This window comes from Mizuhopecten yessoensis, unplaced genomic scaffold (assembly GCF_002113885.1).
Source record: "Mizuhopecten yessoensis strain PY_sf001 unplaced genomic scaffold, ASM211388v2 scaffold716347, whole genome shotgun sequence".
NCBI lineage: Eukaryota > Metazoa > Mollusca > Bivalvia > Pectinida > Pectinidae > Mizuhopecten > Mizuhopecten yessoensis.
Window position 1 is genome coordinate 1,202,149 of NW_018480071.1, and position 22,258 is coordinate 1,224,406.

Genomic DNA, 22,258 nt, shown 5'->3' on the forward strand with positions numbered 1-22,258 from the left:
AATGTTATGATTCAAAAATTACACTATACTATCGAAACAAATGTACGAGCTTCGATCTCTCCAGGCCATGCCTGCGTCATATTATGCAATCTGGAGAAACAAGTTGTCCTGAAGATAAACAAACAAAATTATAATGAAACAAAACAGAAATCATATGACATGCCGGTACATTTATTCTTAATTATCACTTTTTCATACTTTGATGGTGTAAATAGTTTAACTTTAACCCCAAAATCTGCTGTAGCTGACTTTAGTGGTAGAGGCAAAATGTCCGCAACAGTCATTTCGTCCGCTGCAGTAACACTTTAAATTGTAGGCCTAGGTGTCCACAGAGCTTTTTTTGATTTGGCTTGGGACGTTTTGATCTTTTTGATGTTTGTAGCAGACTTGACAAGTATTTTTGTCGAAGTTCGGAAATTAATTTGTGGTTTTCGATTTTTAAGTCACCTGAGGTTTAGCTCAAGTGACCTATTGATATCCGTCTTCGTCCGTCGTCGTCCATCGTCCGTCGTCCGTTAACATTTTACATTTTCAACTTAAGCTAAAAAACTGGCAAGGGATTTCATTAATATTTCATGGGAAGGTTACTGACATCTCCCTGACCAAGTGTTCTTATTTTTCGGGTCGATCAGAAATCCAATATGGCCGACACGGCCGCCATTTTGAAAAACTATTTCAAACTTAAAGTCAAGTTCTACTGGGCCGATTGAACTGAAACTTTGTAGGAACGATCGACTCATGGTCCTGACAAAGTGTTGTTATTTTTCGGGTCGATCAGAAATCCATTATGGCTGACACGGCCGCCTGTTTGAAAAACTATTTCAAACTTAAAGTCAAGTTCTACTGGGCCGATTGAACTGAAACTTTGTAGGAATGATCGACTCATGGTCCTGACAAAGTGTTGTTATTTTTCGGGTCGATCAGAAATCCATTATGGCCGACACGGCCGCCTTTTCAGAAAAACTATTTCAAACTTAAAGTCAAGTTCTACTGGGCCGATTGAACTGAAACTTTGTAGGAATGATCGACTCATGGTCCTGACAAAGTGTTGTTATTTTTCGGGTCGATCAGAAATCCAATATGGCCGCCACGGCCGCCATTTTGAAAACCTATTTCAAACTTAAAGTCAAGTTCTGCTGGGCCGATTGAACTGAAAGTTGGTAGGAATGATCGCCTCATGGTCCTGACAAAGTGTTGTTATTTTTCGGGTCGATCAGAAATCCAATATGGCCGCCACGGCCGCCATTTTGAAAACCTATTTCAAACTTAAAGTCAAGTTCTGCTGGGCCGATTGAACTGAAAGTTGGTAGGAATGATCGACTCATGGTCCTGACAAAGTGTTGTTATTTTTCGGGTCGATCAGAAATCCAATATGGCCGCCACGGCCGCCATTTTGAAAAACTATTTCAAACTTAAAGTCAAGTTCTACTGGGCCGATTGAACTGAAACTTTGTAGGAATGATCGACTCATGTTCCTGACAAAGTGTTGTTATTTTTCGGTTCGATCAGAAATCCATCATGGCCGCCATTTTGAAAAACTATTTCAAACTTAAAGTCAAGTTCTACTGGGCCGATTGAACTGAAACTTTGTAGGAATGATCGACTCATGTTCCTGACAAAGTGTTGTTATTTTTCGGTTCGATCAGAAATCCATTATGGCCGCCATTTTGAAAAACTATTTCAAACTTAAAGTCAAGTTCTACTGGGCCGATTGAACTGACACTTTGTAGGATTGATCGACTCATGGTCCTGACAAAATGTTGTTTTTTTCGGGTCGATCCGATTTAACTGAAACTCGGTCTAGGAATAATCAGCTCATGGTCCTGACAAACTTAAGTTAACGTTATACTTAACTATTTTGTACTCAAATTGGTACATATTTCAACAACGAAAATAAATACTGTAGGACTCAGGTGACCGTTTAGGCTTATGAGCCTCTAGTTAATGTTTCAATTTTGTTTACCAAGTCGTAATCAATTTTGAACAGCTTATTTAACTTTGTAAAACAAAATCCACATACGTATCTGCTTTTTCCATCCTCTTGGTCAGCAATATACCCCAAGATATAACTTAACTGGTCAAAAACAGCGAACGTGGGTCCAAATATTACACGTCTTGACTTTGTTTACAGTGTGTTGTGACACACACGACATGATTCGCTGGGCGCCGCCATTTTTTATTTACAATTGTAACGCGCGTTTTGATTGGTCGGCGAAATCTAGCCGCACCCCATAAAATTGTAGATGCGGGAATTTCCGATTTCGTCGTGAGATCCGCCAAGGGAGAATAGGAGAGTATCGTATTGAACACCCTTGGCTCGCAAAGTTGGTACAAACCATACTTCCATTCATTAGGTTCTTTCAGAAAAGTCAGCCCAACCCCCATACTAAATTTTACAATTAATATATGCTTACATTATAAACAACATCAAAGTTTCTGTTTAAGTGGCCATGTAGCAACACGTTATGCATTTTGGTGTTTGAATGCCCACAATGCTACAGTGAATTATCACAGTAATATGCAAATATATCGTGGTATATTTTAGTAGTTCCAAGATATTGCAAGAGGTACTGAAATAGAATTAATATAATTACAATAGATTATACTTCCAGAAACATAATATTTAGAATGAGAAATGAATAAGTAAAACAGAATAAAGTTCTCTGGGGTTTTTTCTCTTCTTTTTTTCTAAAATCAAAATTAGGCGTGGTATATACTTGTTTTTTTTTATTAACATAATATAGCTATGCAGCTGGGAGGTCAGTATAAAATCCACCACCGAGTTTCCGACCAAAACATTGTCCCTGTGTTCATCACACATAGTCGTTCACTCGGGGCTGGTTGGACACCACCTCACAACCTCATAACTAAATACAGTGCATTGTAGTTGTATTTTCGTGGAATCTGGAAGTAAATTGGTATTAACTTAGCTCATATCTGTTCCTACACGGCCATCAGAGACACCAACATAGAGAACTTTGATATAGGTAGTAGTAAATGTGTATTGATACCGGTTTATACTACTGTTACTGTCGCAAAATGTACTTTTCAAAAAGACAAACGGAATGCCGACGTGCACGTCTAAAGTTCTTAAGAATATCCTTTAATGTCCTGTATGAATGGTACGTTATTTTTAACAGGTCTTCATTTGTCTCATATGGAAGAAAACACTTGGTTGTTCTGGTGGGTCTTTAACCCGGAAAAAGTTACCGTTTCCGAAATGTGCAATACGACTGTGCGCAACAGTATCGCAAATTCCCCCGTTTGAGCTTCGTGGAATGTTTTGTTCGCTAGCAGCAATAGTACTCTTCCTCTCTTTGACACAAAAAAAGTATTTGTGACTGGGGCTAGGCAGTCGACATTTGGGTGTTTGTTACATTTTGAAAATAGGATTCCAGCAGTAACAAATGTTATTAAAAGAATCGTGAATCTGTTAGGTGTTATGGAACAAATAAAAGGAACTTTTCGCATTTTGGGGTTTATGATATGGACGCTTAGTGGTCATAGTTTTAAATGACTGCCAGGAAATAACTTCAGATTTGCCTGTATTTGATGGAAATGAAATAGTGTTTAAGGTGAATAATTATCTCGAAACGTGTTCAATTACCGCTACAAGAGTTACAGGTGTATTTATGTTGTCATTATAACTAAACGAATATTTAGCTACAGACAAGCTTTGATGTTGTAACCTCGAACCAGTAAATATATTATACCGTAGATGGGTTTCTTTTATAATTAAAACACCACTTGAATCGCCTGAAACGTTTGTTCTTATTTCACAATTCAAACCAAATGTAGGGGATAAGCGCCAGAAACGTTTCTCCGTTCAATTGTAATTTCAATCCATATATTTAGAGTATCTTGGCATTTAAACATATTAAATTGAATATTTTGTACTCCAATGTAAATTGCATGAGATAGGTTCGTATCAATTTAATTTACAAGATCGATACGCATTGATATTTTAGTTCTTTTTAGAGCTCCACATATGTTAATTTACCACGTTGAGCTTCAAATAAATATTTGAACCAATTTCACAATTATTGTATACCTCTTGGTACAATCCAGAGAAAACAACCGTGCTAATTTAACACTGTGATTCACTATTGCTCCTGCCAACGGTAAGCGTGGACATTGATTCTAACGACCTTTAACGTCATATAGAGATAACCAGCTTTGTGTTGGGGGTTTATAATATAGAATCACCGACTGTCTTATCAAAATGTAAGTCTGATCGAATTAAGACATTTGTGTTATCGCCTAATAAATAGCCGTGGTGCTGGCATTTCATTCTGTACCTGCTATCAGACGGATAAATGAGTAGGGACCAAGATTACCGCTGGACGTGTCTGAATTCTAAAGGTGGGTCCAATATAATTCGGTACGTTCCGAGGAATATTGACTTCTGATGGTAAGAGACGGGAAACAGGTATGTTTAAACTCTGTTTATAATATTGCATTATATTTTCATTCATCATAATTGCCAGTCACCGATATTTGTCTGTCTGTTTTTACTTCGAGTTACTAACTTGACATTTTAGACTAATACGAATTACCGTGGTACCTTTACGAACCACGTTGAGACATTTACATGTATATATGTATGTTAAAACATGTTATTATCCATATACAGTCACGTGAAACATGTATTGTATTTTGTTTTACGTTATATATGTATTTGTACGTGATACGACATACATATAGTCCTTATATATTGATTTATATTTTAATAAATGTTTTAAGATGGCAATGGCAGCAAACATTACCACCTAAATCCTCTTAAATACTAAAATCGAGCCCCATTAAAATTAAGTAATTCATTATAGCTCATCAGATTTTGGGTGTTCAGTAAAAATATCTAGTGACAGTTTGTTATACTCGCGTATATGCGATACATTATGATAATAAACAATAAGTATTTAGTAATAGTAAGTAGTATAGTATCTGTGTAGTTTGATACATGTATCGTCTCGTTTCGGATAAGTTGTCTTTCTAGTGTATCGTCTCGTTTCGGATAAGTTGTGTTTCTAGTGTATCGTCTCGTTTCGGATAAGTTGTGTTTCTAGTGTATCGTCTCGTTCGGATAAGTTGTCTTTCTAGTGTATCGTCTCGTTTCGGATAAGTTGTCTTTCTAGTGTATCGTCTCGTTTCGGATAAGTTGTCTTTCTAGTGTATCGTCTCGTTTCGGATAAGTTGTGTTTCTAGTGTATCGTCTCGTTCGGATAAGTTGTCTTTCTAGTGTATCGTCTCGTTTCGGATAAGTTGTCTTTCTACTGTATCGTCTCGTTCGGATAAGTTGTCTTTCTAGTGTATCGTCTCGTTTCGGATAAGTTGTCTTTCTACTGTATCGTCTCGTTCGGATAAGTTGTCTTTCTAGTGTATCGTCTCGTTTCGGATAAGTTGTCTTTCTAGTGTATCGTCTCGTTTCGGATAAGTTGTCTTTCTAGTGTATCGTCTCGTTTCGGATAAGTTGTCTTTCTAGTGTATCGTCTCGTTCGGATAAGTTGTCTTTCTAGTGTATCGTCTCGTTCGGATAAGTTGTCTTTCTAGTGACAGTTTGTTATACTCGCGTATATACGATACATTATGATAATAAACAATAAGTATTTAGTAATAGTAAGTAGTATAGCATCTGTGTAGTTTGATACATGTATTGTCTCCGTTAAGATAAGTTGTCTTTCTAGTGTATCGTCTCGTTCGGATAAGTTGTCTTTCTAGTGTATCGTCTCGTTTCGGATAAGTTTTATTTATAGTGACAGTTTGTTATACTCGCGTAATACGATACATTATGATAATAACGAAGAGAATATGTATATTTTCATTTTAAAATGTCAAATTAATTACGTCAAGAGGAAGGTATTGTTTCAAATTTAAATGTCTTTAATGAAGTAGGTATATAGATTAATGATTATCTGACAATCAAGATCTACTCATAGGAAATACATCGAAACGCGCAAAAATATATAAAGGGCGGCAGTTTCGCCAAACAATAAATATTACGTGTTTCCGGTAACCCTACCTACACGAATTTTTCGTGCATACCCAAAACTTTTGAAGGCATTTTTTTCGACCATTTGTTGGCCCTTATGACCTATCCTGTGCTGATGGGCCGTTAAGCATTTAATAATAATAATAATAAATTTCAAAGAAGCGCTGTTAAAGTCAAAATCACTCTCCTATATACACCATATAAAATGGTTTGTTGTCTACCTCCCCACACTAAATTTTTCCAACATTTTACAGGAAACATATTTTTTGTCTGGCCTAAATTGAATTACATAAAAATATAATCATTAATAGCTTCAATGATAATATTGTTTTTTGATTGTTTTGTATCTTTTAATTTTCTCTTCTTTTGTGAAATTGTATATTAGTTTGCCTATTTATACCCGTTGATGTTATTTTTTTTATATCTATTTGAGGAAAGGGTCTAGATGATGGTGATATAACACGTATGAAATCCTCTTGTCACTTTCTTTGTCAAAAATATATGTTTAAACCTTTTAATCGCAATGCCACAAATTTTTGTCAGAAGACACCTCCGAGCTAATAATACTGGAACTTATTCTTTTACAAATAACCATACGGGTTTCTTATTAAAGTTACCTGTAAATACACATGTATCGACTGTACTAGTGAATCCGAAATATTAAAAAAGAAAAAACAGATTAATTTGAAGTTCAAAAAAAAATCAAGGTAGATAACTCACATAAATCATAGATATAACGTGGGAGGTTAGATATAGCTTTAAGACGTCACATGTCTGTCTCATTGACAGATGCACAGACGGAATATGTTATAGCATCTAACCACTGCCTGATCAGGAGGAGAAAGTTGGGACCAGGGGGGATTTTTAAGCTGCTTTCTCCGCAATACAAGTCAAGTATTGATATTGTCTTACGTGTTTTAAGGTATTGCATAACAGAACAACATTCCAGAAATACCTGTTACTCTTCAAACGAGACAAGAGAAAACAAATCGATGAGGTATCGTAATGAAATATATAATCATATCGTCAAGACGCTTAGGTATCTCTATAGGTCACCTAAACGCTTGTTTCGTAACGGTAAAGAACGTGAGCGAATCCGTTTGTGACGTGTATGCTAGACATACCCTCATTGTGTCACTTAGACCCATAAAACGCACATTTGTCGCAGACAAGACATTCTGGTCGGAGATAAATCTACAAATTTCCTTCAAATGCTCTCCGTGTGCACATGTATACGCTAGTATTTATTTAGTGTACCTGTACTGCAGGTACACTTGCATATTAAGGATCCCCATACCACTGCAAAAACACTGTGACTACTTACTGGAAATGCCTTTACCCGGCTTGAGTATAGATTTCATCAAACATTTCCCGAAATAAAACCGTATTTACGAAACTATTATGAAAAAAATACAAAATATACAAATAAACATAACAACATTTGTTAGCGTTTAAACACAACGGAACTAGACTAGGATTCGAACCATTAACCTCAGATTGTTATACTATTGATCTAACCGATTAAGCTTTCTGGTCAAAGGAGGTGTCCTAGCCTAACTGCTATAGTTATATTAAAACGGAAGTTCAGAGGAGGTTACTGTACATAGGGAAATCCAGTGTGTTGGGACAGGGATCATTAAGTATACATGTAATAGGTTGTTTGGGCTATATTGAGGAACTCATTTCCGTGGTTCGTACTTGTTCTGAGAACTAACCTACTCAAAAAGGGTATTGTTTAGTTTTTGGTTTTCAATATGGCGGACAATATCAAATGTGACAGAGCCCTTACATGTATTTCTCCGCATTCGGATTATGCAAAACATCAACTTTCGATCTTTCTGAACAAAATATTGTCACACACAGTTTAAATATGTCTACTTACCTGTTTTTAAAACAGAAGGTTCAACTTTTAAAAAAAAAAAAACATTTTTTTGTGTACAATATTTGGACTAAAACTACATGGCTGTTTACGTGAAAGGTGTTGTATTTTAGCTTCCCGATGATAAGTATAGTTCACCGTTTATCAAAGAATGAAAGTTGTCTATTTGCATAACTAATGGAATTAATAGTAAAAATGTGTAATTGCAAAATTCCAATTGGCCCTTGAGACCAGTAATATGATAATATTCCTTCGAGAGAGAAAAAATAAAAATAAAATATAAACGCATTTTAACATTGCTTTTCTATATATGGCCTGTCAATCAAACATTACTTCAACGAAATGTTATACAAATAAATAGGGGTCATACGTAAGTCCATATCTCAATTTTTTTACTGTACACGGTGAAACCAGTTATTATAGACACCTGATAACACCAACTCCCTTAAATAAAATATTAAATAATTGTATGGTATGGCCGCAGGGGAACCTAATTAGTTTTGCTAAAGGATGCACGCTAATCTAATCTCTTTCTCAAATGATTACAGTTCGGTGATTTGGATTTACAAGCGTTATGACATATATTTTAAATGCGTGTCACAGTGGCGGATCCAGAGACATTTCTGGGGGTGTTTCCAAATTTACAGGGNGTTATCAGGGGGGGGGGGTCTTGAAGCCCCAAAAAAGCCACCTCTGGAGCCGCCACTGCGTGACACTCCGTTAGTCATGATCCCATGTACAAAGGGATGCAACTCTAGCAGAAAAGGTGTAACGTGAAGTTTAGCATCTATCCTTAAGAAATATCATTTTTGAATTAAAACATAGTCTAATGTGGAGGGTAACACTAAGTTCCTAAAGGGAGATAACACATATTTAAATCACAGCATAACGAATCAGGTAGTATTATACTATATATATATAATGGCTCATTACAGATATCATGTTAAATGTAGCATAACACCTTAACTCTAGCACAATATCAAAAAGTATAGTGTGAAACGCTCATGGCATTGCTTCCATAGTTATTTAAATAAAATACGTGTATGTCTAATTTTTGTACCTCTGCAAACGAATGACGTAAGCTATTTAATTCAGAAAAGGACATGCAATCTATACTACGCATACCGAAGTATAAGCTTTAATCAACCCAAAAAGTGTCGTTTGACAATTATACAATTCATAGCTGTTCTATATGCTACTTTATCAAAATATCACTTTTCTGCTCATAAGTATACGTTCTAATTGTAATACATGTAGTTTTGTTTCAGAGATTTTAATGAAGAAATGGCCTTGGTTTTTTTCCTGAAAAACGAACATATCGTCAATTTAAGTGAGCTGTTGTTAATATTATTGGCATTACTTCAAAAAAATCGTAGCAAAAAGGGATGAAAACGAAGGGAAAATAAAGCTGATATTTTACAATGTAAGACTTTAAACTGACTAGATATTTTATTTCCAACAGGTCGTTTAACGAGATTCATCCAATTCAACCGACCAGAACAAACAGCAGACTTGTCTCATATTTTATTGTGAATCTGATTGACCAAGGAGAATGCCGGGAACACCCAATGCGCGTGTGATGGAGGTTGAGGGTGTCGACACCAGTAAGATAGAGGACTTCCCGCTGTCGGGGATTAAGGTGGTTGGGTCGGTTCAAATCGCACTGGGAGCGATCTGCATCACGCTCGGACTGGTGGATATTCTCATGTTTGTGTTTGAGGACCAGGATAAACTGTTCGCCACCACAGCCACGCCCATCTCGCCGGAACTACAGCAAGCTCGGTCTACACTGATGTCCCTCACAATCTCGTCTGCTCCGATCTGGTGTGGTCTATGGGTAAGTTGACTCCGCCCTGCTGCAAAGTTGACACGCCCCTATACTATTTGAGTCGGCCCCATCCATCCGATATGATTGTAAGTGTGCCCCACCCTTCTGAAATAGGTTTACGTTTAGCCCGTCTATTCTATTCTTGGCAGTGCATTATTTTTAGAATAGGCCGTCAAGTAAAGCTGTATGGATGTAACTTTTTCCCGCCCTTCCGAAGGAGATTTGAGTATAGCCCATATATACTTTATTTTTTGCAGTGCATTCCACCTTCCCAATTAGAATCGGTCGGTTATAATGTGATCACGACCGTTTAGCATGGTCGTACATGTACGTATGTAAGTGTTCCCAGCCCATTTCGCTCATGCTTGTTTGTCCCGCCTCTGATTTCAAATGGGGACGTTTGAAACGATTACTTTTGTAATTATTTGAGTGTTTTTGTAATGATAATCGCCCGAATGTAAGGAGTTTAAATTAACTTATGTCAGCCGACGACCTTATATTTTAATTCGGCAACTTCTCGTGTCCCGCTATTTATATGGAAACTGAACTCGACGAAAAGTAGATTTTTTTACTTGCTGGTGTGCTAATATATGGTTTCCAGAATATCTATTTTTCTCCTGAATTGGCCGTGTTTAGACACAAGTTACGTTATTGTGGTCTTTAGGGAACATAGTTACCTTCGGTAACAACACTCGGTGAGTCCGACACTTGAAGTCAAGTCATTCTATATCAATTAATGAGCTTAATGGAGTTCCATCAAAATGACCAATTTACCATTCTAACGGAGATATTTCGCCAAATTCGTCTCCGCACAACTCGCGATGTTTAAGACTTGTTTAATTCATTTCAAAATATTTCATTCAAAACGATACGAAATATAGATTGAAAACAGGCTAGGCCTACAATTCATGTAGCTGTATCTTAGTAAAGGTGAAAATACGTTTGCTTGCAATAATATGTTACAGTTATGAGTCAAATAAAAAGTTGCAAAAACTATAAAATATGCCAAGAGGATATGTTTGGTTTATTATTTCGTCTGTTACGCTTTTCTGTGTAAAGAAGTGGAAATCAATTTACAGACAGTTGATCGCCCGCCAAACACTATGAGACCATATGACACTAAGAAAGCCTCGGGATTATTGTAACGTTACACAACTGGCCATACCCATTGTCATTCGAAAAACCCGGGGTTTTCTTCTGGACCAATTTTCTGTTATTTTCGCATTAAATCCAGCCTCCTGACTGATTGGTTAAGCGAAAATAATACAAAATGTGTTATTTTTCACGAAAATTGTCAATTTTATTCACTGTAAATCAATATTTTTCACCGGTGAGAATGTTATTTTTGTATTATGAAATTTGAATGTAAGAAATGTAATATAGATCATGTAGCCCTTCGTTTAGTTTAAATATATTGTATTGCCAAGCAAATAGATTGGGCAAAAGATATTAAATTTATATTAAGCACTTTCCCAGCAAATTACAAGCATATATTTACAATATGACTTGATGGCAGACTTAATTAATATACATATATACAGGTACATTAATTCATTTTTAAATGCTTTCGTTTATAAATCGAAAATATAAGAGAGAGAGAGAGAGAGAGAGAGAGAGAGAGAGAGAGGGACACACACACACACACAGAGACAGACAAAGACAGAGACACATAGGGGGGGGGGGGGGGGGCCTAAGAGTCAGCAATTATAGTACATACATCCTCGTCATTATTAATGTATGACAGATGATATCTACCTCCAAAACAACCGACAGTGTAAACTTTCTCCATGCAAACGGAACCAGTGATATTCAGCTCGCTGTTGGCAACTCTGTGCTGTTCAAATGTTCATCACCTCCCTATAAAACCTTCCTCCTGTTCGTTCCGTTCCCCTTTGTCCCCCACGCTTCCTATCTACATTCCCTAGCAAGAAATACATAGAGCGATAACAGATTAGCAGCTCCCAAATGTAAAGCGGGGTTTTAAATACCTGGACGTAGCACCGTGGGCTTTATCTCAAAACTGATAAACAAATTTGTTAGAAAGCCAAGAAAATACCTGCAGATTATGTCCCGTTTAATCATTCTGGATAAGTTTGCTTCCGATTAAATTAGAAAAACCTGTTGTTTAGAATTGGAAATCCGCCCGACCAGTCACCGCTATGCACATGTTCGTAGTAGATTATTAACACCGTGTTAACAGATGGCAGTGCAGACAAATAAGTCGTGATCTGCTCTTTTATCAAGGGAGGGAAATAAGTTAAAAACAGACGAAAGAAACGATCCCTGTCCCACTGCACGTAAAACGCTAGAGAGTTCCACTGTAGATATACTTACATACAGTAGTCCCTCCTTAATTTCTTTTTTGAATAGTTTAACTGTAGCTTCTGAGCTAGTACCACTTAACAGGTACACGTAGCCAGTTGATAAGTACGCCAGTACGAAACGACTGGAGACCAAGGGTTATACGTATAACTGCACCCCCTCCGACCCCTCCCATAGGGTATTAACACTGGTGGGTTCTCCTTTCTCCCACTTTTTAAAAAAAAAACATAGAGGCAGGAATGTTGTGATAGCAGTTATAGTCTGTTTCATATATATTTTACCTGTGTTCTCCCACATTACCTGTATCATATATACAGTACTGTCATATACATGTAGCTTCGATATACTCTATTTTCATATTTTTTAGCCATTTTTTTTCTTTTCATATCATATACTATTTTCATCAGCTAGATCTATAGAAATCTATATCTATCTATAGATCTAGAGAAATGAGAACAAACCTTAATTATATAGACGAAGAACAGAACAAATCCCTTCACCAATAACTATAGGATAATAAAACAATCTTAGGAGGGGTCGAAAAGTACGATCCAATCACTCGGACCCGATAGCTCCCCAAGGGCACCCCCAACTTTTTCACTTGCTGACATTTCGATCCTACCCGTGAATACCAAACACAAAATCAATCCCAAATTGGGAAATCTTGTTGTGGTTGAATTTCTCTGTGTTTCCTTTGTTAATTTTTTATGAGGTTCCAATAATTTAAAGGAAAAGAAACAAACAAGCATAGTAGAACAGAGTATATATACAATTAAATTATTCAAAAAATAATAGAATAAATCACAAAGAAGTATAGAATCATAGGAAACAAAGTATATAGAACGTACGTGTGTGTAACATAGTATAATGATATTAAATACAGAATCACTGTAGATGCACGGGCACACATGTACAGGTATATATACATACGTTTTTATACGTGAGTACCTAATATGTATGCACAACAATTAACCCCCTACAACGAACTTGTTACAACAAGTATCATAAAGTGGTAAAAAGGTAGGATCGAAATACAGTCAAAACCTCGATCATAGAAAACGCCCCCTACTTCTAGTAAATATGTGATAATATATGAACCTGCGTTAATAATAGCTCAGGACCCCCCTCCCCCTTCCTCTACCAATCCCTACTCAACCTAGTACTGATACACTCACCAATCTCAAATGAACCCGGTTCACGTACTCCCATTATCACATTTTAACCCCTCCCCCTCCTCAAATAATATATTTCCCTCCTCTATTCCCGACCAAATACCTCTCCATGTACTGATATAATCCTATATACACCTAGTTCACAAAACAACTCCAACCCCCTCCTACTAATACTCACAACATATGTATAAATTGTTAGAACAGAGATCAGCTACAGACGTAAGTCCAGGAAAAGTTTTACAAGAATGAGAACATTTGTATCGAAGGAAAGTTTTCCATACTGTGCAAAGTCTGGATTCGGATTCATGAATGGACAACAAAAATCAAGGTTAATTAGCACTTGCATGACACTAACCACTATAAACTGTGTCTCATGTTAGAAGTCCAACCTGCGCGTAAGAGTAGGCGCGTTAACGCCGGCACAGATGATAGGGATAGGTTAGATAATATTATATATTTTATTAAGACCATTCAACGGGCTTCCAAAATATAGAATCAAAACCGAAACGCAATAGCGTAAGCTAGGGTCACAGGACAGCCTGGATATGGTAGACACGCCCACCTCCTACACCCGTGCCGTATAAGACATCTTGATACGATACGGCCAGCGTCAAATCAACACATTTGTCAACCATTTCGGACCAAGAAGTCAACTGCCGACAGAACACTGACCTCCGTCAGTGAGACGAAACCCTAATGGGTGGAGTCATGTAGGCGATAAACCCGCCAACCAACCAACCAAGGGTTCGAAGCCTAGCTATCGCTTTGCATTTTTAAACTCATAACCCTTTTATTTATATTTTTTTTTATTTCATCTTTACTATTTTCCTAATAAAGAATTGGCGATGTCTGACTTCCTTTTCAGATATTTTGTTCAGACCTATTGTCGTGACAGAAATAAGGTTTATAATGAATAGTTACAGCAGTGGTTCAGGGACCCTTAAGGAAGTATACTGGGTTCAGTCAAATATGCGATCTTAAACATATCAGCTTTACATTCACTTTTAAATGATTCAAAGGCACCAGACAAACGGTCTTTTTTTTCAATAATTATGCATAAGTTAACTTACTGACTTGCTCAGCTATTAACCACAATCAACCTTCACCATTTCTATATGATATAAACTTTATTTTTTATTTTTACAACAATTATTAAACAAGTTATTACAACTTTCATTCATCACTCTTGTTGGTCCGGATATTAGCGCGCATGGGTCTTAATGTTTGAAGAAAAAGGGAGTACGAGGAGAAAGCCCACGTGGTCGGGCAGGTGACCCAATATATTTACATGTCCGATCGGGGAATCGAACCTCTGCCGCCTTGGTGAGAGGCGAGTGCGTTATCCACTGAACCCCTCGACCACCCCAACCGTCATATTTTGGTTATTTTAAACTGGATATGATAACTATTTTGCATTACATGTGTATTTAACTCAGCCTGATTTAGGACGACTGGATAAGTGGTGGCTATAATGTGTGCCTAGCCCCTGTGTATAGGGCTCGCGTCTTCATATATAAATCTGCCTGTCAATCATTGATCGAAAGTCAATGTAAATACAGCACTGACAGAGAGCTGACTTTAAAGATATGTATTACAATGTACCACAATAACCAAACTTCGTTCACAGCAGTCGATATATCGTCAATGGCGACATAAGCTACCCTTTCAATAGACCTCTTCCCCGGTACCCGTTACTGCGGACATTTACAATCCTCCCCCGGTACCCGTTACTGCGGACATTTACCATCCTCCCCCGGTACCCGTTACTGCGGACATTTACCATCCTCCCCCGGTACCCGTTACTGCGGACATTTACTATCCTCACCGGTACCCGTTACTGCGGACATTTACCATCCACCCCTGGTACCCGTTACTGCGGACATTTACCATCCTCCCCCGGTACCCGTTACTGCGGACATTTACCATCCTCCCCCGGTACCCGTTACTGCGGACATTTACCATCCTCCCCCGGTACCCGTTACTGCGGACATTTACCATCCTCCCCCGGTACCCGTTACTGCGGACATTTACCATCCTTCCCCGGTACCCGTTACTGCGGACATTTACCATCCTTCCCCGGTACCCGTTACTGCGGACATTTACCATCCTCCCCCGGTACCCAGTTACTGCGGACATTTACCATCCTCCCGAGGTACCCGTTACTGCGGACATTTACCATCCTTCCCCGGTACCCGTTACTGCGGACATTTACCATCCTTCCCCGGTACCCGTTCTTAAACTCCAACTCGACTGGATATAAACTGCATACACTTTCCTTCATTCATTTCTTCCCCGAATTTTACAGGGGCCGCGATGGCCGAGTGTATTAGGCGTCTAACCGTCTACGATCTCTAGCCCTCCCCACCACAGGATCACGATTTCGAAGCCTACACCAGATAATGTTCGCAGGTCGGTGATTTTCACCGGGTGCTCCGGTTTTTCTCCAAAATCTACCACTTCCTTAAACGCCAATAGCTGTTAATAGGACATAAAACACATAAACAAATCCCCGAACCTTACAAAGACCAACATTTTAGCTGGTGTGTCTTCCACTTCCGGTCCCATTGACCTAACAGACTACCACTGACTCATCACTTAGTCTGACCTTAAGGATACTTGTCCCACTGCAGAGTGAAATATCCCCTTGTTTTCCATTTGGATATAACTACAGCATGTTGATTCTAGTACCCTGTAGAACTTGCGTTTGAAATCTCTATGAAGGCACCCTTCAGGACACTTACTTTCTGTTAATTGGTAATTTGTTCGTTTTTCATGTCGTCTGTAGTTTTGTGTGGCCGGAGCCATGGCAGCCTGCATGTCACAGAGGAACAAATCAACGCTCAATTATTTTGTAAGTACAAGGATAATAGTGACATGGTCTCGATGACGTCACGTTGATTATTTCCATTTAATAGATTCAGGTCGTGACAAGAAAATCTCCAACCCTAAAACGTATTTTTTTGCTGCCTAACCCTAGGATATGGCGAGGGTTAGACAGCCAAATAATTACCACGAGGGTTTGAGTTTCCTCTGTTCGAGCCTTCAAGGTAGGGGTGGCTATTGATCTCCTATCCTACTTATTATTTAATCACAACTACGTCAACAGTAGACTGATTTGTTTGATTTGCAATTGTACCTCTGACGGTGTCAAAAGCTGATTGTGGTGTCATACTGTATTGTCCCTGCTGACGTCATCGTAATGTTTCTTTCTGTAAGCTACTTGTCATGCCCTAGCGGTGACAGAGAAATTTTGAACAAGAAGGAGGGGGGAAATATGTATATGATGGTTTAATTATAGGATGCTGAGTTAAAATGTACACGTATATATGTTTGTAACAATTAAAAGTACTTGTGTGTATATTCAAAGAGAGATATGAAAGTTAGATGTAGTTATTTTTTTTACAGAAACTGACGTTCCTAGTGCTGAGTATAATGAACGCCGCCATCTTTGGTCCAGTGTGTATGACCATCACAACCGTCGTGTCCGTCATGGTATGTGTGATGTATCTAACTTCCGGTGTCCGTCATGGTATGTGTGATAAATACACTTCCGGTGTCCGTCATGGTATGTGTGATGTATCTAACTTCCGGTGTCCGTCATGGTCTGTGTGATGTACCTAACTTCCGGTGTCCGTCATGGTATGTGTGATGTATCTAACTTCCGGTGGTGTGATGTATCTAACTTCCGGTGGAGACGGAGCGGGGGGGACGATTTGAATTGCTCTAGATAAATACACTTACTCCAAATTTCACACGTCACCAAGTAATATTAAATATTTTTTATTAAACGGATACAATTTGAATCTTTCAGTCATTCGTTCGTGGCCCTATATAGTGGCAAATTATCATTTCATAATTTGAACTGGTTATCCTTCAGAATTGCTTTCGATTTTAGTTCTTCGTAGTTTCTCGGGAAATATATTTAAGGTAGGAAATAAATGTGTATTCCCACAGAGAAACAAGACACTAGTAGCAATACACGCAACAAGAAAGAAGGGGTTGGTGCGGAGGGAGGTTAGTTAACTCTCCCTAAGACATTTTTTTCCGCGATGAAGAATCAAGAATTTGAATGTATTCTTCAATGCTGCAAAGAACCACTAATACAATACATTTCACGACGTCATTTGTTATATATGATACCTGCACAGCCCTCTTACGTTTTCAAACTGGTGTGTACCGTTTGTCAAAATATAAACAACATTCAACTTGATGAGACAGCATTAGTGGGTTTTTTTTATTTTGTCTCTTGTTTTAGTCTTCCTCTTTGAAACATATATTTCCCTGCTTTGTTTTTCATCCGCTAAACCTTCAATTGTATCGGGCTGACTAATCGCGAGATACATGGTGAGCATATGTTCAATCTGAAACTCATCATTATGACTCTCATGAAAATGAACTTTCCAGAGCGATTTGCCGGTATTTTTCGATCTTGTACGTGCTATGATCTGCTATCCCTTGATAGCAAGCTAAATTTTTCTTAATCGACACAAGTTTCACATTTTACTACATTCTTGGTTTAGGTTAACCTCACAGACACACGATTGACACCGAGACGTTCGGGTGTACACGTGTCGATAGGCTTTATTGACATACGATGGACGCCGAGGCGTTCCTGGTGTAAAGTAATCCATAGCCTAAATGTGTTGCTTGTGTGATAACAGAGACATACGATCGACGCCGAGGCGTTCCTTGTGTAAAGTAGTGCATTGCCTAAATGTACGATGGATGCAAAAGTGTTCTATTGAACAAATTTTGAAATATTTTGCTTAATTTACAGAGACACACGATGGAAGCAGAGACGTACCGATGGTTGATCCCCATTCTGACAGCTTTCTTCTCCTTCAACGAGATCGCATTTGCCATTATGTCTGCTTCAATTTGCTGTTGCTGTTCTCCTCTTCGGACAAATAGGGTATGTGTGATATAGTCCTGCATCAATAGACTAATCTCGTGGAGGAGTTGGGTGGAGGTGGTGGTGGGCTGTGTTGTGGAAGGGGTTGCTATTGCGCCTATACACAAAGGGAGAAACACATGCCCTTATCATAAAAGATTTGCAGAAAAATAAAATATAATTTAATGGGAAGTAACTTATTAAAAAAAGGTATTTAAATATATTCCGAGAGGAAATATATACAGTATTTATATACTTTTGAGCGGGTTAGGATTTGTGCATGGTATTTCAGCGAGATAGCACTATAAAGTTGGCATCAGATCCGCACTATCACAAGGAAGCAAACACATCGACATCCTCCAACACACATACACACATGCACACATATACAACACACAAGGAAGCACGTCCTTAAAATTATGATAGATGTTGACAGGACGAGAAACCATACACTATACATGGAAGCATGTCCTTAAAATTATAATAGATGTTGAAAGGACGTTAAATCGAATGAAAACAAACCAATATTTTGATTTAGAATTGATTGAAACTCCTAGTCTAAAAACAATATGACATCATTCTTATTTTTGACGTTAAACGTTTCATGTAATGTTGTTCATATCAACATAACAAAGTTAACTTGAAATTATTACGTTTTAACATATTTATGATTACCAAAAATCATATCATATTTGTAAACTCATCTCGCCGGGCGACAATGGTCAATCGTAAAATTCCTAAAATTCCTGTCATTTTATATGAAAACATTTCTATTTATCTATATTTTGTTATAGGTTAAAGTTCTGCTGGCTACACAGAGGGAAGATAGTAAACTATTCACAGTAACAAACAAGCTGACCGAACCGGAACCAGAAAAGAAACCACACAACGTCAATAAGAAGCCCGATCGCTGGCCGAAGAAGGAAAACAAACCCATCCAGGAGGAGCCACTGGTTGATGGGGAGGAGCCTTACAATTCAAACGAGGGCGTGTCTAACTTCAAGGACCGTCCAACCACAAAAGATTCCGTCGCTAGTTACGTTAGGCTCAAGAGACTGGCACTCCCATCATCCGAACAACTTACTACGTTCTAAGGGAGATAACTCTATAAAGAATTATCAGTATATGGCACGTCACAGAAAACACGTGATGATATTCAAGACTACAAAACATACAAAAGGTTCATTTCAGTGACATCCTTATGTGTATTCATTAAACAAGGAGAACCTTTCGTTACTAAATATTTGTTGGGTAAATTGTTTCCGAACGCGATGGAATTTGGCATTAGCTAGATATGTTTCTTATAGAAAGACTTTTAAGATTAACATGCTAGAAATCCGTCTGACATAATTTAACAATGGGGGATTGTTTTGCATTCTAGCTCTATTAGTGACCATGTTTGATGATATACATTGTAGCTGATCCTTGTGGACATGTGGTTTAAATGGTATCTTTATAATATAAATTAGGGGTTTATTGTTGTATATATTTTATTGTCCATTGACTAGCATTTAAAATTAGGAATGTCGGTTGATTGCATTTTGTCTTTTTTTTCGCGGGATAGCGTATTTTGAACTATTCCTAGACAGCGTTTTATATCCCTTTTGTAAAATGCAAAAATGGACGTACTTATATAAAACTTTATTTCCGGATCATTGAGGAAATGTTAATGTTTACTACTGGTATCGTTTGAGGCAGTTAATTTTTTACGTTCTTAGTGCTGAGTATAATGAACGCCGCCATCTTTGGTCAAGTGTGTATGACCATCACAACCGTCGTGTCCGTCATGGTATGTGTGATGTATCTAACTTCCGGTGTCCGTCATGGTATGTGAGATGTATCTAACTTCCGGTGTCCGTCATGGTATGTGTGATGTATTTAACTTCCGGTGTCCGTCATGGTATGTGTGATGTAGACTCGTGTACCAGGATCACACGAAAATCGACATTAAATGCCAACCAATAAATTCTAAATTATTTAATATCAATCAAAGGTTTTGATATTTTCGAATTTGTTGGAGCTGTTAGGTTGTTTTCTACGCCAGGGACATGGTGTAGATCTACGTATATAAACTTCAGTTTATAATAAAACCATTTCAATATGATTGTTTACAATTGTAAAACAGATATATGTACATTTTTAGTATAATTGAATTCATTTTAAACAAAATCCTTTAGTAAACATTTCAGTGAGAAAATGCCTACGTTACAAACCTAACCAACTGTTCAGAGGACGTAGTCTAAGAGTAAAGGAGGTCTAGATTCAATCTTATTTTCATTTCTGTAAACCATTTATAAAATTCACGGTAACTACCCCGCTCACCTCCCCCTTTTTTCGTATTTGTAAATTGCAGAATTTTCTCACAAATAGTAAACTAGTTCCAAATCTATGTCTTCGGTTTGCTTAAAGGAGTTTTTCAAAATTTAGTTCATACAAATCCTTGACGACAAAGGACCTTCATCCTGCTCGATTTTCCAGCCTTTATTACTTTAGAACTAAATTCTTGATTTGATGGGCATTCAGCAAAAAATAAAATCATTGAATTTGTTCATAATTTGTGTATGGCTTGTTATTCATTTTAAGTACTGGAAGAGGATCATGGAGTGAATCATATATCTGTCTGCTGATGGAACTATGACGTCACCGCCTCGTCAGTAACAGGAGACTTGACGTTACTACATTGAATTGAAAAAGGCAGAAAAATAATGAACGATTTAAATTTTTATTAATAACCCTTCTTTGAAATCAAAGGAGTGACTCGTCTCTAAAAAAATATGATTTCTGTATCTTCTGTTTTAGGAATTGAACCTGACTCAATGTTAACGATGTTAACCCTTTCCCTATTTTAAGTTACACAAAAATGAACCTTCAGGTTTTTATGAGAAACGTGGCCAAGTACAACGAGATGTGTACCTTTGCCAAACAAGATTTGTACCGTTGTCTAACAGGATGCGTACCTTTGTCTAACAGAATGCGTAACTTTGTCTAACGGTATGCGTAACTTTGTCTAACGGTATGCGTACCTATGTCTAACAGAATGCGTAACTTTGTCTAACAGGATGCGTACCTTTGTCTAACAGGATGCATACCTTTGTCTAACAGGATGCGTACCTATGTCTCACAGGATGTGTACCTTGGTATAACAGGATGCGTACCTTGGTCTAACAGTATGCGTACCTATGTCTAACAGTATGCGTACCTATGTCTTACAGGATGCGTACCTTTGTCTTACAGGATGCGTACCTTGGTCTAACAGGATGCGTACCTTTGTCTAACAGTATGCGTACCTATGTCTAACAGTATGCGTACCTATGTCTTACAGGATGCGTAACTTTGTCTTACAGGATGCGTACCTTGGTCTAACAGGATGCGTACCTTTGTCTAACATGATGCATACCTTTGACTAGCAGTATGCTTACATTTGTCTAACAGGATGCATACCTTTATCTAACAGGATGCGTACCTTGGTATAACAGGATGCGTACCTTGGTCTAACAGGATGCGTACCTTTGTCTAACAGGATGCGTACCTTGTTCTAACAGGATGCGTACCTTTGTCTAACAAGATGCATACCTTTGACTAGCAGTATGCTTAGATTTGTCTAACAGGATGCATACCTTTATCTAACAGGATGCGTACCTTGGTATAACAGGATGCATTCCTTTATCTAACAGAATGCTTAGCTTTGTCTAACAGGATGTGTACCTTTGTTTAACAGGATGCATACCTTGGTCTAACAGGATGCGTACCTTTGTCTAACAGGATGCATACCTTGGTATAACAGGATGCGTACCTTTGTCTAACATGATGCATACCTTTGACTAGCAGTATGCTTACATTTGTCTAACAGGATGCATACCTTTATCTAACAGGATGCGTACCTTGGTATAACAGGATGCATACCTTTATCTAACATGATGCATACCTTTGACTAGCAGTATGCTTACATTTGTCTAACAGGATGCGTACCTTGGTATAACAGGATGCATACCTTTGTCTAACAGGATGCATACCTTTGTCTAACAGGATGCGTACCTTGGTATAACAGGATGCATACCTTTGTCTAACAGGATGCGTACCTTGGTATAACAGGATGCATACCTTTGTCTAACAGGATGCGTACCTTGGTATAACAGGATGCATACCTTTGTCTAACAGGATGCGTACCTTGGTATAA

At 37.9% G+C, this 22,258-nt stretch overlaps 1 protein-coding gene across 2 annotated transcripts; it reads left to right on the forward strand.

Annotated features, from left to right (window-relative positions):
• The first annotated feature begins 4,332 nt into the window (after positions 1-4,332).
• Positions 4,333-20,613, forward strand: LOC110443460. Of its 2 annotated transcripts, none has more exons than XM_021487685.1 (6): positions 4,333-4,362; positions 9,331-9,705; positions 15,976-16,041; positions 16,596-16,682; positions 17,968-18,102; positions 18,876-20,613. In XM_021487685.1, the coding sequence occupies exons 2-6, from the start codon at positions 9,421-9,423 to the stop codon at positions 19,173-19,175; spliced, it is 873 nt and encodes a 290-aa protein (XP_021343360.1). In that variant the 5' UTR covers positions 4,333-4,362; positions 9,331-9,420; the 3' UTR covers positions 19,176-20,613. The 2 variants fall into 2 exon arrangements, with proteins under 2 accessions (XP_021343360.1, XP_021343359.1); XM_021487684.1 differs by having other exon boundaries at positions 4,361-4,429.
• The last annotated feature ends 1,645 nt before the right edge of the window (positions 20,614-22,258 follow it).